Source organism: Mandrillus leucophaeus, unplaced genomic scaffold (assembly GCF_000951045.1).
Source record: "Mandrillus leucophaeus isolate KB7577 unplaced genomic scaffold, Mleu.le_1.0 Scaffold3, whole genome shotgun sequence".
NCBI classification, from domain to species: domain Eukaryota; kingdom Metazoa; phylum Chordata; class Mammalia; order Primates; family Cercopithecidae; genus Mandrillus; species Mandrillus leucophaeus.
The window spans coordinates 2,491,058-2,505,983 of record NW_012103142.1 but is presented as its reverse complement, the minus strand read 5'-3'; the positions used below and the strand labels follow the sequence as shown (position 1 = coordinate 2,505,983).

At 53.8% G+C, this 14,926-nt stretch overlaps 1 protein-coding gene across 3 annotated transcripts; it reads left to right on the top strand.

Annotated features, from left to right (window-relative positions):
* Positions 1-204: 204 nt before the first annotated feature.
* TULP1 (tubby like protein 1) lies at positions 205-14,846 on the top strand. 3 transcript variants are annotated; one of them, XM_011986562.1, is made up of 15 exons: positions 205-330; positions 446-497; positions 850-940; positions 1,310-1,468; positions 2,111-2,260; positions 3,197-3,298; positions 3,375-3,491; positions 3,813-3,916; positions 7,088-7,093; positions 7,194-7,364; positions 7,514-7,626; positions 9,209-9,320; positions 9,400-9,498; positions 12,558-12,729; positions 14,260-14,846. In XM_011986562.1, exons 1-15 carry the CDS (start codon positions 284-286, stop codon positions 14,391-14,393), a joined length of 1,629 nt encoding a protein of 542 aa, XP_011841952.1. In that variant the 5' UTR covers positions 205-283; the 3' UTR covers positions 14,394-14,846. The 3 variants fall into 3 exon arrangements, with proteins under 3 accessions (XP_011841952.1, XP_011841953.1, XP_011841955.1); XM_011986563.1 differs by lacking the exon at positions 1,310-1,468; XM_011986565.1 differs by lacking the exons at positions 9,209-9,320; positions 9,400-9,498; positions 12,558-12,729; positions 14,260-14,846 and having other exon boundaries at positions 7,197-7,364; positions 7,514-8,440.
* The last annotated feature ends 80 nt before the right edge of the window (positions 14,847-14,926 follow it).

Here is a 14,926-nt window from a genome sequence, read left to right as displayed (position 1 = left end):
AATTGGCCCCTCTCACCCCAAGCTTCTGGGGGCTTCTGGGGGCAGGTGGAGTTGGTGGCCATCCTGCAGGCTGCTGGGCATCTGAGAAGAACTGGATTTGAGATTCTTCCCCCAGTGGCCTGGGCCTAGCAGGGGAGGGTCGTGGGCTGTAGCACCTCCCACAGTGCGGCCAGGCCTCCACTCCTTGAGCAGGGGGAGGGTGGTGAAGTTGAGCCGGGATTAGCAGGAATCGGGAGGGAGGCTCCTAGACCTGCAGAGAAAGGGGTGCGATAGGCAAGGCACCATGCCTCTGCAGGATGAAACCCTCCGAGAGGTGTGGGCCTCTGACAGGTCTGGAAGGCTCCCATTTCGTGGTACCTGAACCCTGGGTGGCCTAGATGGAGGGGCTGGTTGGGATTGGGAGGGAAGGGAAAGGGAGACAGGCTGATCCCTTTGCTACCCTCAGTGGGCATGAAGAAGAAAGCCTGAGCCCGGAGGCCCCGCGGCGCCCCAAGCAGGTATGCCACCCCACTCGGAAAGGAAGCAGAAAGATGTCCCCACTGTGCGTAAACCCACGCAGGGTAGGGGGTCTAGGGGTGGGACAGGTCCCCCTCAGCAGGGTCTGGGGATTTGTGGGGAGAAAGGGCTGTTTGGGGGCTTGGGGTTTCCAGGAGAGGAATTGGGACTTTGGAGCATTGGATATGGCCACGATGCATGGAAGGGGTCATCCTTCCTCACTCCAAGAAGGGGGCTGCAGTTCCCCCGGATAATCTGCAGTTATTTCTGGCGGCTCAAGGGATTAGAGGGGGATGGGCAGGCCTCAGCGCCCCCCTTTCTTTCCTCGCCCTCCTCTTGACCCCCGTTCCGCAGCGACCCGCCCCGGCACAGAGGCTAAGGAAGAAGAGGACGGAGGCTCCCGAATCCCCCTGCCCCACGGGATCCAAGCCCCGGAAGCCCGGAGGTGGGCGGGGTGCAGAGCCCTGGTGGACCCCCAGGGTGTGGGCTGCGGAAGGGAGGGGCCTGAGGGCCGGCGCGGGTGTTGCCGAGCCCTGGAACAGGGGGAGGGGGCGGGGAGTGATGAGGGGGTATTGGGTTTGGGGTTGGGATAGAAGGGGGTAGGAGTGGGGTAGAAGGGGGTGGGGGTGGAGGTAGAATAGAAGGGGGTGGGAGGCCGAATGGAAGCCTGGGAGAAGTGTTGAAAATGGAAACAGCCCAGGGGAGACCCCTAGGGTGAGGAGCCTGAGGGGAAGCGCCCAGGCTTGGGGGTAGGGGGTAGAGGCTCTGCCTCACGGAGCCCTGGATGGGACCCCGTCTGAACCCCTCATCTCAGCTGGGCGGAAGGGGAGGCCGCGGGAGGAGCCTTCCCCAGACCCAGCCCAGGCCCGGGCGCCGCAGACGGTCTACGCCAGGTTCCTCAGGGACCCCGAGGCCAAGAAGCGCGACCCCCGGGAAACCTTTCTCGTAGCCCGTGCCCCAGACGCGGAGGACGGTGAGAGAGGGCCCCAGGGACGCGGGTGAGGGGGCGGTGGAGCTAAGGAGAGAAGGGGCTGGCTGGACGGGAAGGACCCAGAGAGGCAGAAAACAATTGTAATCAAACAGCCCCCTCTTTTCTGGCTTTGTCTTTGAGCCAGGTATTGTGCTAAGCACCAACTACGAGAGGGTCATTCCTTTGTTCCCCTCCACCACCACTGTACAGCTGGAGAAACTGAGTCATAGAGCCCTTAAGGGTTTTGCCTTAAACAACAGTTAGGAGCCAGAAGTAGCCCAGATGGGTCTGACTTAAGGTCAGAAACAGACAAGGTCAGGGAGAAGCAGAGTGGATGCAGGGAGAAGGGGAAACAAGAGGCAAGGGGAGTGTGTAAGGAGAGGAGGGTCTCAGGGAGAGAGAGGAAGGGCATTTCCCCAGGACAGGAGTCCTCCAACCCCAACCACTCCCCTGACTTGCAGACCCTGAAGGCTGCCAGTCACCCTCATTCTTCTGGGAAGGTGCCACGTCTCCGGTTCTTGTTTCAGAAGGGCAGGCTCCCCTCCTGGTGCCCATGCACCACTTCCTAGCAGTCTGGAGGGACTGGGCTCCCCAGATAAGGAGGGCCCCGCTCAAACTCCCATTATGAAGAGTTTCTACCTACAGAGGAGGAGGAGGAAGAGGAGGATGAGGATGACGAGGAAGAGGAGGCAGAGGAAAAGAAAGAGAAAATCCTTCTGCCTCTCAAGAAGCCTCTGAAAGAGAAGAGCTCCGCAGACCTGAAGGAGAGGAGGGCCAAGGCCCAGGGCCCAAGGGGTGGGTGCTGAGGGTGCTGAGAGCTCACGGGGATGCAGAAGAGCTCTGTCCTTGGGGGGCTTGGTGTCTCACTGAGACACAGCGATCGAGGCCTCAAAAGGAATCCAGTACTGTGACTGGAGGGTTTTTCCTCTGATGGTTTCTCTCCCACATGGTCCTTAAGGACACAGACCAATATATGCCCCTACCCCTGGCCCCACTGCCCCTGCCCCTTGAGCTCTGTGAGCCAGAGGAGGACAGAGGATTCTAGTTTTCTTTGTGATTTTTGTTTAGTTTTTGTTTTAACTCAATGGAAATTGTTATGATTTTTATAAAAGTATCAAAGTGATTACAGTAAAAAGAAATCAGTGAATTGATGCTGTGACGGTGTCCTGGCCTGGGCACCTTACCTGATAGGGACCAGCAGCCTGGCCTAGAGCTAGGACCTTGGGCCTCTGAGGCAGGGAGAGCACATTCTGTAGCGGTGACCAGAGAAGGTTTCCTGGAGGACACGGGACAAAAGGCAGGATTCAGAGGCTTGGTTAGAAGGCCTGGTGTTCATTCATTCGGGAACTGCTAGTTAAGCTCCTGGTCTTTGCCCAGAGCTTTTTTGGCCTCAGGGAAAGAAAAACCAAGATGAGCAGAAGTCACAAAAATTAGCCGGGTGTGGTGGCATGCACCTGTAGTCCCAGCTACTTGGGCGGCTGAGGCACAAGCATCACTTGAACCTGGGAGGTGGAGGTTGCAGTGAGCTGAGATCCTGCCACTGCATTCCAGCCTGGGCAACAGCGAGACTGTCTCAAAAAAAGAAAGAAAGAAAAGAAAAAGACAGCAGGCTGTGGGCCCCTGTCAAGCTTTCAGCCTCCCTGGGGACTATAGGGAGGACAAGAGAGTTGGAAGGCAGCCTTCAGCCCCAGTAGACACCTTATTTGCCTGACCCCCATCTTCCATCTCCAGGAGACCTGGGAAGCCCTAACCCCCCGCCGAAAGCTCTGCGTGTTAGGAATAAGGAAGCCCCAGCAGGGGAGGGGACCAAGATGAGAAAGACCAAGAAGAAAGGTGAGCCCAGCCCAGGGAGGAACAGGGAACTCTAGCTGCGCTGGGGGTTGTGACACTTTCACATCCACACATGCAGGGTCTGGGGAGGCCGACAAGGACCCCTCAGGGAGCCCAGCCAGTGCGAGGAAGAGCCCAGCAGCCATGTTTCTGGTTGGGGAAGGCAGTCCTGACAAGAAAGCCCTGAAGAAGAAAGGTGGATGGCAAGGGCTTCTGGTGTGGTGACATCTTGAGGTGGTCCTGGGGGCGGGGAGCTGGAGGGTCCTTACATCATACGGGACCGTGCTAGGTAAGGAGTTTTCGAGGTCTAGAGTCAGACAATGTGCGGGGCATCTTGACCCCCACATTGATAGCTGTGTGGACTCAGGCAGGTGTCTTAGCCTTTCTGAGCTCTAATAATAACATGGAGTCGACTCTCTTGTGGTTGTGGGGAGCATCCAAGTAAGACACGGGTGTTGGAAGCACTTTGCAAACCAGGGTGAGGAGTTCACAACCTTGTTTCCCCCTCCATGCCCAGGCATTCCCAAAGGCGGGAGGAAGGAGGAAGAAGAGGAAGAGGAGGCAGCTACGGTGACAAAGAACAGCAATCAAAAGGGCAAAGCCAAAGGAAAAGGCAAAAAGGTTGGGGCCCAGAGGGGCAGGGGGGCTGAGGTCCCTTCAGGGAGCAGAGGCAAGGGCCTGGAGTTGGGATCCTAGAGGGTGGGGGCTTGGAGCCACTTGAGGTTAGAACCTTGGCTCCCCCTCTTGTGACAGGATATAAGGACAAAGGAAACCAGGTTTGTGCAAACAGAGGAGGCGTCTGTGGGGTCACCAAGCTAGGACTTGCCATGCAAGGGCCTTATGTCATCTGGGCTCTCTGAAGCCTCCCCTCTGGAGCGTAACCACCAGACAGCCAGAGATGCCCCCACGCCCCCACATGTTTTTTGTGCCAGGGAGGAGGAGCACGCAGGCAGAGAGGCAGATGAGGACTGACTGATAGTCAGCTGCACCGGTTGTTAAAATGTTTCCACCCTACTGCCCTGAGCTCCCCAGGCACTTTCACCCACCTTACCCAGGACCTCCCAACCTCCCAGCAACTAAACACTCCAGCAACAAAAGGGTTAACACTGCCCATCAGGGGCTTCCTGGTTTCTCCTCCAGGCTTACCAGTAGGCATCTTCATGGCGAACAGGTTGTTAAATATTTTGAATATTGCCCCTGCTCCCAAACAGGACTCAGACACCAACACACAAAAGCTGGAGTAAGCAGGACAGGGAGGTCCAACTGAGAGAAAGTAACAAAAATCTTCAAGGAACAGGTTTCCCCCAGTGGGGAGATCATCACAAGGACAGGGCCTGGATTTTGGCTTTGTAGGTTTATTAGTTTGTGCAGGAGTGGTCAGGTCTGGGGGGACTGATTCACATTAACCAAGATCACCAGATGCTGATGTACAAACTGAAAGGCCAGTTTACTGTCTCCGGGGGGGAATGTAACTGCAGAAGAGCCTTCAGTACAGTAGGCTCTTGAAATTTGCAGCTGCTGAAGTGTTTGAATAAGTTCTGGCTTTCTCCACATCGTGTTCCAAACATAGTCTTTTGTTTCCCAAGTTTCTTCTGGAACAGCCTAGCCTAGAGAACAGGTGATCACTTGTCCCTGAGCTGAGGATTCACTGCTCCACATCAGCCTCCCTCAAACACACTGCAAACCTGTGCTCAACAAAAACAGCTATGGCCAGGAGGGTGGCTCACGCCTGCAATCCCAGCACTTTGGGAGGAGGAGGTAGACGGGTCACTTGAAGTCAGGAGTTCGAGACCAGCCTGGCCAACATTGTGAAATCCCATCTCTACTAAAAATACAAAAATTATCAGGGCATGGTGGGGCACACCTGTAGTCCCAGCTACTTGGGAGGATGAGGCAGGAGAATCGCTTGAACCCAGGAGGTAGAGGTTTCAGTGAGCCGAGATTGCACCACTGCATTCCAGCCTGGGTGACGACAGCGAGGCTCCGTCTCAAAAAAATAAAAAATAAATTTAAAAAAAACGGCCAACCACAGCACATCAGGGATTCTTTGTGGCTCCCAAATAGGATTGAACCCTCAAATACACACACCCAGGCTGGCAGTCCATGCTTGCCCCTGTTGGGAAAGTTGGGCTTAGACTCTTGGCTCCCTTCCTCTGAGGGACAGAACATGAAGACAAAGGGCACCAAGTTTGTGAGAACAGAAGGGGCTGTTGTGGGGTCACCAGGCCACCCTAGGGTTTTATGTCCCCAAATTGTTCTTAGGAGTTTCTCAATGAGCAAAGTGAGCTTACATATTCATTCATGCATTAACTATGCATTGCTGTGTAACAAATCACCCCAAACTGAGTATCTTAAAAACAACATTTACTTTCTTATTCAATTTCTGAGAGCCAGAAATCTAGGAGTGGCTTAGCAGAGTAGTTCCGGCTCAGGGTCTCTGAGGAAGTTGCAGTCAAAATGTCAGCTGGTGCTTCGGTCACTCTGAAGGCTTCACTGGAAATGAAGGATCCACTTCTAAAATAGTTCCCTGTGGTGGGTGTTAGCTGGAGATCTCAGTTCCTTCCTACAGGGACCTCTCCTGGATTCTGCTTGAGTGTTCTTTTTTTATTATTTTTTAAATTTTATTTATTTTTTTGCTTCTTATGCTTCATAAGTGTTCTTATGCTTATCTATTTTTTGCTTCAGAGTGTTCTTATGACATGGCAGGCAACTTCTCCCAAAGTCCAAGAGACAGAAAGCCATGTAGAAGCCACAATATCTATTATGACCTAACCTTGGAAGTGGCCCATGATCACTTCTGCCATATTCTACTGGTCACAGGGAGCAACCCTGGTATGCAGTGGGAGGAGACTACATAAAGTCACAAATACCAGGAGACAAGGATCATTGGGTGCCATCTTACGATAGTGAATATCATCTTGACTATGGTATTCATTATTTACTATATGCTAACAGTAAGAGTGGCAGCTAACACTTCCATAGTACTTAGAACATAGCAGTCCATTCTGTTAGCCCCACTTCACTGCCTGAGACAGTGTGCAAAGGAGGGAGGGAAGGTCTTTTTTTTTTTTTTTTTTTTTTTTTTGAGACGGAGTCTTGCTCTGTCACGCAGGCTGGAGTGCAGTGGCGGGATCTCAGCTCACTGCAAGCTCCGCCTCCCGGGTTCACGCCACTGCCTCAGCCTCCCAAGTGGCTGGGACTGCAGGCGCCCGCCACCGCGCCCGGCTAGTAGGAGGGAAGGTCTTTCTAAAGGCTCTGGACCTCATAGGAGACTGGACAGAACTCATGCCTTAGCCCCACCTCTTACTAGTTATGTGAACTTGGGCAAGTGACTTAACTTCTCTAAGCCTCAGCTTCTTCAGCTACACAATGGGGATGACTACCGCGGTGGGGTGATAAGAGGATGAAATGAGTAAATATTTGGAAAGTACTTGGAACTATGGCACCCGATAGAATTTATGCAAGCATTTGTTAAATACAAAGGGAAGGCCTGTCCCAGGTATCCACCCCTACTATACCTACTTCTCAGATGAGAAAATTGAGTTACAGTGTGGTGGAACTTAACAGTTAAGACAGTTAGTGGTGAAACTAGGATTTGAACCTAGACAGTCTGGCTCCAAAGCGTGTGCTCCTAACCACAAGCTAAGCAGAATAAAAATAAATCACAGAGCTCCCCAGAGCCTCCTAACTTGGCGGTGCTGGGCTGCCAGGTAGCGTGAGGGGCAGTGGCGTCCCAGCCTCCAGGGATGCGGCCCCTGCTCCAGCCAGCCTCTCTGTTCTCCCCGCACACAGAAAGCGGTGAGTTGTCCTGCCGGGCTGCCCGTGTCTCAGCATTGGGATCTGCTGGGGGCGGGGGAGCTGGTGGTCTCGGGCTGATAGACCCTCTGCCCCCACCCAGAAGGAGGAGAGGGCCCCGTCTCCCCCCGTGGAGGTGGACGAACCCCGGGAGTTTGTGCTCCGGCCTGCCCCCCAGGGCCGCACGGTGCGCTGCCGGCTGACCCGGGACAAGAAGGGCATGGATCGAGGCATGTATCCCTCGTACTTCCTGCACCTGGACTCAGAGAAGAAGGTGGGTGGGGAGAGGCAGCAGAGGAGGGAGGGTGGAGGGGTCCGGGATGGGGGCCAGGGGACAAAGGGGCCTGCTTTCTCCCCGCTGCTCACCTCCATCCCTTCCCACCTTCTCTTCCCATCCTCTCACCTGTCTCCCCTTTTCCCCAGGTGTTCCTCTTGGCTGGCAGGAAACGAAAACGGAGCAAGACAGCCAATTACCTCATCTCCAGCGACCCTACCAATCTGTCCCGAGCGGGGGAGAATTTCATCGGGAAGCTGAGGTGGGGCTGGGCTTCCTGGGGCGGAGGGGTGGGGGGTGCTTGGGTCAGCAAGAAGGCCATAGCCAGTCATCTCTGTCCTGCTGTGCCTGGCAGGGCACCCACCACACTGGGCACCCTGGAAACATCCCCTAGCCTCGGGCCTCTCACTTTGATGTACATAGATCGTTTGGGGAGCTTATTAAAATGTTTCAATGTGTGGGGTGGGCCCGGGAGTTACTTTTTTAATGAGCACCCAGGCGATGCCCATACTGCTGCCAGCACAGGGCTTCACTTGGAGCAGGGCATAAGTTCCACGAGGGCAGGCACTGTGCCTGTCTTGTTTAGGGCTCAGTTCCTAGCACTGAACACATATTAGCTCAACAAGTATTTACTGATCAAATGAATGAACATATATTCAGCACTATCCTGTGCTGTCTTCCCATACATCTCATCTCATCCTCACCAGGAATGTGAGCGCTGAAGGAAGGGGACGCCTGAGTCAGGCCTTATTTCTTAAATGTATGTATTTAGGCTGGGCGCAGTGGCTCATGCCTGTATTCCCAGCATTTTGGGAGGATGAGGCAGGTGGATCACTTGAGGTCAGAAATCCGAGACCAGCCTGGCCAACATGGTGAAACCCCGTCACTACCAAAAATACAAAAATTAGCCGGGCATGGTGGCACACACCTGGAGTCCCAGCTACCTGGGAGGTTGAGGTGGGAGAATCTCTTGAACCCAAGAGGTGGAGGTTGCAGTGAGCTGAAATCATGCCACTGCACTTCAGCCTGGGCAACAGACCAAGACCCTGTCTCAAAAATAAATGTATGTATTTAACAAAACTTTTATAAGGCCTAATTATGTGTCAGGTATAATTCTAAGTCACTTCCAAATGTTAACCCATTCAATCCTCTTACTGTCCAAATGAGGGAAATGCTGTTGCTCAGTCCATTTTGGGACGCTGGGGCTCAGAGAGTTTAAATACCTTGCCCAAGACCTCACAGCTAGTAATAGTAAGAGATGGGGTTGGGATTTTAACATTGCCTAGTCTCCTTGTAGATTCAGACTTTATTTATTTATTTATTTATTTATTTATTTATTTATTTATTTATTTATTTATTTTGGCGTGCACTCTGTCGCCCACGCTGGAGTGCAATGATGTGATCATGGCCATGGCTCACTGCAGCCTCGACCTCCCAGGCCCAAGTGATCCTCCCACCTTAGCCTCTTGAGTAGCTGGGACTACAGGCACATGCCACGGTGCCTAGATAATTTGGTGGGTGGGGGAGCGGGTATTTTTTGTAGAGACGGGGTTGCCTGCCACGTTGCCCAGGCTGGTTTCAAACTCCTGGACTCAAGCGATCCTCCCTCCTCTGACTCCCAAAGTGCTGAGATTACAAGCTTGAGCCACCATGCCCTGGGTTGGGCCAGCATTTAAAAAGACCTCTGCATAGGGGGAAGCCTGGGGCAGGGAACATGAATTGCTCAGTTCTAAGAAACCCCCAACCTTATAGGAAGCTCTCTAAACTGCTTGGCTGTGTGGAAGGGGCCTGGGGCAGGGATGTAGGCCCCCCCAGCCCCGCCCCAAGCTCTACCCTGCTTGCAGGTCCAACCTCCTGGGGAATCGCTTCACGGTCTTTGACAACGGGCAGAACCCACAGCGTGGGTACAGCACTAACGTGGCAAGCCTTCGGCAGGAGCTGGCAGCTGTGATCTATGTGAGGACTCCACCTGTCCCCCATGCCAGGCTGCTCCCCTTACAGGGGCTGGCCTCACAGGCATCTGTTTCCTTCCCAGGAAACCAACGTGCTGGGCTTCCGTGGCCCCCGGCGCATGACCGTCATCATTCCTGGCATGAGTGCGGAGAACGAGAGGGTCCCCATCCGGCCCCGAAATGTGAGCCCCGCACCTCCATGGCCCCTGGCTCCCTATTTGAGAAACAGGGAGTCGGGGCTCAGCTTAGGAAATAGCCAACTCCCTGGGCACGTTCATCACCCTCCAACACAAACTCATTCTGATCACCTATGGAATGGATTTGGGCTTTTGTAATCGAATTCACTGAAAAACCACAATAGGCTTTTTGGTTGTTTGCGGAGTTTACTTCAAATTCATATATTACATCCATTCATATCTTCATTGACCACACATATTGAGTGCTAAGTATTATCCTAGGCACCTGGAAGACATCAGTGGACAAAACAAAGATCTGCCCCACCCCGCCGAAGCTGGCATTATATTGGGAGGAGAGTGCCAGTAGACAATAATTGTGATAAATAAGTAAATTATGGAGCATACTGGAAGGTGGTAAGTGCTATGGGGAAAAACATCAGACCAGGTGCAGTGGCTCACACCGGTAACCCCAGCACTTTGGGAGGCCAAGGCGGGCGGATCACCTGAAGTCAGGAGTTTGAGACCAGCCTGGCCAACATGGCTAAACCCTATCTCTACTAAATATACAAAAATTAGCCGGGTGTAGTGGTGGGCACCTGTAATCTCACCTGTTTACTCAGGAGGCTGACGCAGGGAGTATTGCTTGAACCCGGGAGGCACAGGTTGCAGTGAGCCAAGATCGCGCCATTGCACTCCAGCCTTGGCGACAGAGCGAGACTCCATCTCAAAAATTTAAAAAATGTTGCTGGGCACGGTGGCTCACGCTTGTGACCCCAGCATTTTGGGAGGCCAAGCCCGGCAGATCACAAGGTCAGGAGTTTGAGACCAGCCTGGCCAACATGGTAAAATCCCGTCTCTACTAAAAATACAAAAATTAACTGGGTGTAGTGACAGGCGCCTGTAATCCTAGCTACTCAAGAGGCTGAGGCAGGAGAAGCGCTTGAACCCCACAGGTGGAGGTTGCAGTGAGCCAAGATCACGCCACTGCACTCCAGCCTGGGCAACAGAGCTAGACTCCATCTCAAAATAAGTAAATAAATAAATAATAAAAAAATAAAAAATTTTAAAAGAAAAAAGTCAAACAGGGGAAGGGAGATGACAAGTGTGTAAGTCTCAGTATTAAATATAGTTGTGAGAGCAGACCTCAATAAGAAGGTGAGGGAGTGAGCCTACGGATATCTGGGGGAAGAGCACCTGGGCAGAGGGAAGAGCCAGTGCAAGGGTCCTGTGGCAGGAGGGGGGCCTGGTGGGCTGGAGGGACCACTAGGTAACCAGTGTGGCTGGAGGGAGAGGAGGTCAGAAAGGTGAGGGTAAGGGGTAGACAGGGCCTGTAAAACTGGTTTTTACTCTGAGAGAAATGGGAAGCCACAGCAGGGTTTTGAGCAAAGGAGTGACATGACTTGTTTTTTTTGAGATGGAGTCTCGCTCTGTCACCCAGGCTGGAGTGCAATGGCGTGATCGCAGCTAACTGCAACCTCTACCTCCCAGGTTCAAGAGATTCTCCTGCCTCAGCCTCCTGAGTAGCTGGGATTACACGTGCCCACCACACCTAGCTAATTTTTGTATTTTCAGTAGAGATGGGGTTTTGCCATGATGGCCAGGCTGGTCTTGAACTCCTGACCTCAAGTGACCCACCTGCCTCAGCCTCCCAAAGTGCTAGGATTACAGGCCTGAGCCACTGTGTCCGGCCTTTTTTTTTTTTTTTTTGAGAACGGGTCTCACTCTGGGTCTCACTCCAGCCCAGGCTGGAGTACAGTGGTATGATCACTGCTCACTGCAGCCTTGACATCCTGGCTTCAAACAGTGCTGCTTCCTGCCTCAGCCTCTCATGTAGCTGAGACCTTAGGCACATGCCACCATATCTGGCTAGTTTTTTGTAGAGCTGGGGTCTCACTTTGTTGCCCAGGCTGGTCTCAAACTCCTCAAGTGATCCTCTTGTCTCAAAAGTGTTGGGATTATATGCGTGAGCCACCGTGCTTGGCATGACTTGTATTTTAAAAAGCAAAGGTTGTTTTGCGTGTGTATGTATGAGGCGTAGTTTAAGATGCAGAGATGTTCTGGAGAGACGTGTCAGTCCTGTGCTCTGCTCTTTAGCACTGCAGGTCCAGTGAGTCCAGGATTTCAGAGGCTCTGGGTGACTCGCATGCCCCATCCTCAGAGGAGACTGATGTCATTTTACTCATTTACAATGAAAGATAATACCCCTGTCAGCTGATCACACATCCTTCCCTGCTGGAAAGTCACAGCCCAGGCTGATCTGCAGGGCACCAGCCATGGGAGGCTCAGTCTTGAGGGTTCACTCAGCCTGTGGGCCCCACAGTTGCCCCTCCCATGCCTGGAATAAACACACAAATCCCCCAGAGGCAGCATCTCCTGCCCTTGTTTGGGCCCCGTAAGAAATGCCTAGTGCTGTTTTGGGCCTCTCTTCTGCCAATTACAGTGCAGTGGGAGGAATGGTAAGAGCAAGGTGTCATGGTCTCAGTTGACAGCTGAGACATGTAAATCAGATGGGGGGTGAGGAAGGCTTCTTGGAGGAGGTGATCTTGAGTGGCTCGCTCTAATCCATGAACGTGAGCAGGCGACAAGGAAACTCAGGAAAGAAAGATCTTAAGGGCACATCATACAGACCCTGCTCCTTCCTTTCAGAAACTCTCCTCCAAGTACACTTTCTCTTAACTGCAATTTACCTATCCATCTCCCCAGCTCAACTGTGTGCCCTTTGTAGGTCCGAGATTGGCTCATCCTGTCATTAGGTACCAGCGTGTGTCTGTCTCCTAAGACCGCTTGGGTATCAATGGCATGGAGCGCCTATGTGCCAGATACTCCTCGCCATTTTCCAGCCCTCCGCTTTGACATCCCAGAGACAAAGCCCCATTCTCACAGATGTGAACCCTGTCCACAAGGATGCCACAGATGCCAAACCTGTTCTCAGATGTCCTAATGGATGAAGATGTCCAGGCCACACCCCTGCGCACACAGGCCCAGGCCCCTTCTCTGGTCAGTCCTGAGCCATCTCAGTCACCTCTAACTGTCCTCTCCCTCTCTACCCCCCCGGGGCACCCCAGGCTAGTGACGGCCTGCTGGTGCGCTGGCAGAACAAGACACTGGAGAGCCTCATAGAACTGCACAACAAGCCACCTGTCTGGAACGATGACAGCGGCTCCTACACCCTCAACTTCCAAGGCCGGGTCACCCAGGCCTCAGTCAAGAACTTCCAGATTGTCCATGCTGATGATCGTGAGTACCTGAGGGCCCAGGTCTGGCTCTTCTCCACCACCCCCAGGACGCCGACCCTTATTCAAGCTCCCCTCACCCCCTCCCATACACACACACCAACCGTTACCCCGAGAGCTGAGACATCCCACAAGGTCACACTCTCCTCCATAGGCACTAACACTCCATAGGCACTGCTCTCAAGAGCCTCGATATTCTAAGTGGGTGTCTTGGGGCTCCTGATTCCAGGTTCCCATTCCAGCATTGGCCAGAGCAGTAGGTTAGATACTGGGACATTCTGCATAAGATTGTGTTGAAGGGAGGGTTGAGCTCCTAGAGTCTGAAAACCACTGACAGCCCGACTCCTCTTTGGTCAAAGAGGGTGCTGAGGCTCAGAGAGGGCAGCCCTTTGCCCAAAGTCTCTCAGCAACTTCTCCAGGAATTGACACTGGCCCTCAAAATTTATTTCACAAAACTTACACGGTGCTTATTATGTGCCAGACACTGTTCTTGGGATTTTACAGATACTGAATCATCAAATCCCTTCAACATCCCTGTGAGGAGTGCCATTATTATCTCTATTTGGCAGGAAACTGAGGCACAGAGAGGTTAAGCAACTTGCCCATGGTCACATCACTAGCAGGAGGTAGAGCTGACAGTCAGGATCTCTAGTGGCCATGCTCTTAACCTCTTCAAGATGGCTGCCTTTTAGGGGCAGGGAATATTAAGCATTTTTGAGTGCCTACTCTGTGTCTTCTCTCAAGTGAGAGGTCAAAGGACTACCCTGGAAGGGTCAGGGAAACAAGGTGTCCCTCTTACAAGCCTTGGTTGGAAAGGCTTCCTTCCCACTAGGGTGAGGAAGTTTGGGGATGGCAGGGTATCTCCCATAGGCCTCTGGGTTCACAGGGTTGGACCAACATTGAGTGAGCCCCAACTCCATCCTAGAGATGTGCCCCCAGTGCCACCTGTCCTGTGGCCATGGGACTGCTCTCCAGATCATGTTTCTGGTGGAGCCTGGTCCACCTGAGTTTGGGGGTATTTTTAGCAACTTTCTGTCTCTATGTTGTGGGAGGTGCTGAGGTTGGGCTGGGAACCTGGATCAGAGAGGGGAGAAGTGCCCAGTGAGGCTGAGGAAGGGGACCAGGGGCTAGTCAAGGGGTGGAGCTGGAGTCTAAGGTGGGACTTCGTGGCTGGGGATAGGAGGAAAGAATGTGGCCAGAAACAACAGAGAAGTTGGGAAGGAAGAATTCTGGGCTTGGATAAATTTGACAGGGTCCCATAGTTAATCAGGTGCGAGCTCTAGGCATGGCCTGTGGCAGCAGCAGACAAGGCAGGGTCCCTGCCCCCAGGAGATTACAGTGTGACTGCAAAGCCATGTGGTGCTGGTGTGGAGTGAAATAGGAAGAGGGGATGGGTGTTGAGTAACTGAGATGGTGGCTGAGGGTTGGATCCCCAAGGCAAGGGAGAGACTGCCCCCAAGGTTGAGGGCACTGTCTGCCACGATGGCAGTCCAAGGAGGTCTCGGGCCGCCCCCACCCCGTCTTGTGTCCATAGCCGACTATATCGTGCTGCAGTTCGGCCGCGTGGCGGAGGACGCCTTCACCCTAGACTACCGGTACCCGCTGTGCGCCCTGCAGGCCTTCGCCATCGCCCTCTCCAGTTTCGACGGGAAGCTGGCCTGCGAATGACCCCAGCAGCCCCTCAGCGCCCCCAGAGCCCGTCAGCGTCGGGGGAAGGATTCAGTGGAGGCTTGCAGCGTCTCTCCAGCAAAGCCCCCGCGAAAAACTGCTCCTGTGTCCGGGCTGACCCCTCACTGCCTCTCGGTGACCTCCGTCCGCTCCCCAGCCTGGCACAGGCCGACGCAGGAGGAGCCTGGACAGCGGGTAGGACGGAGATGAAGAACATCTGGAGTTGGAGCCGCACATCTGGTCTCGGAGCTCGCCTGCGCCGCTGTGCCCCCCTCCTCCCCGAGCCCCAGTCACTTCCTGTCCGGGAGCAGTAGTCAGTGTTGTTTTAACCTCCCCTCTCCCCGGGACCGCGCTAGGGCTCCGAGGAGCTGGGGCGTGCTAGGAGGAGGGGGTAGGTGATGGGGGACGAGGGCCAGGCACCCACATCCCCAATAAAGCCGCGTCCTTGGCCAAGCGGAGCGGTGGTTCCTCAGCGCGTGCGGAGAACGAGGCGGCAGGAGGCGTCCGAGGCGCGGGCTAGAAGCCTCAACCCC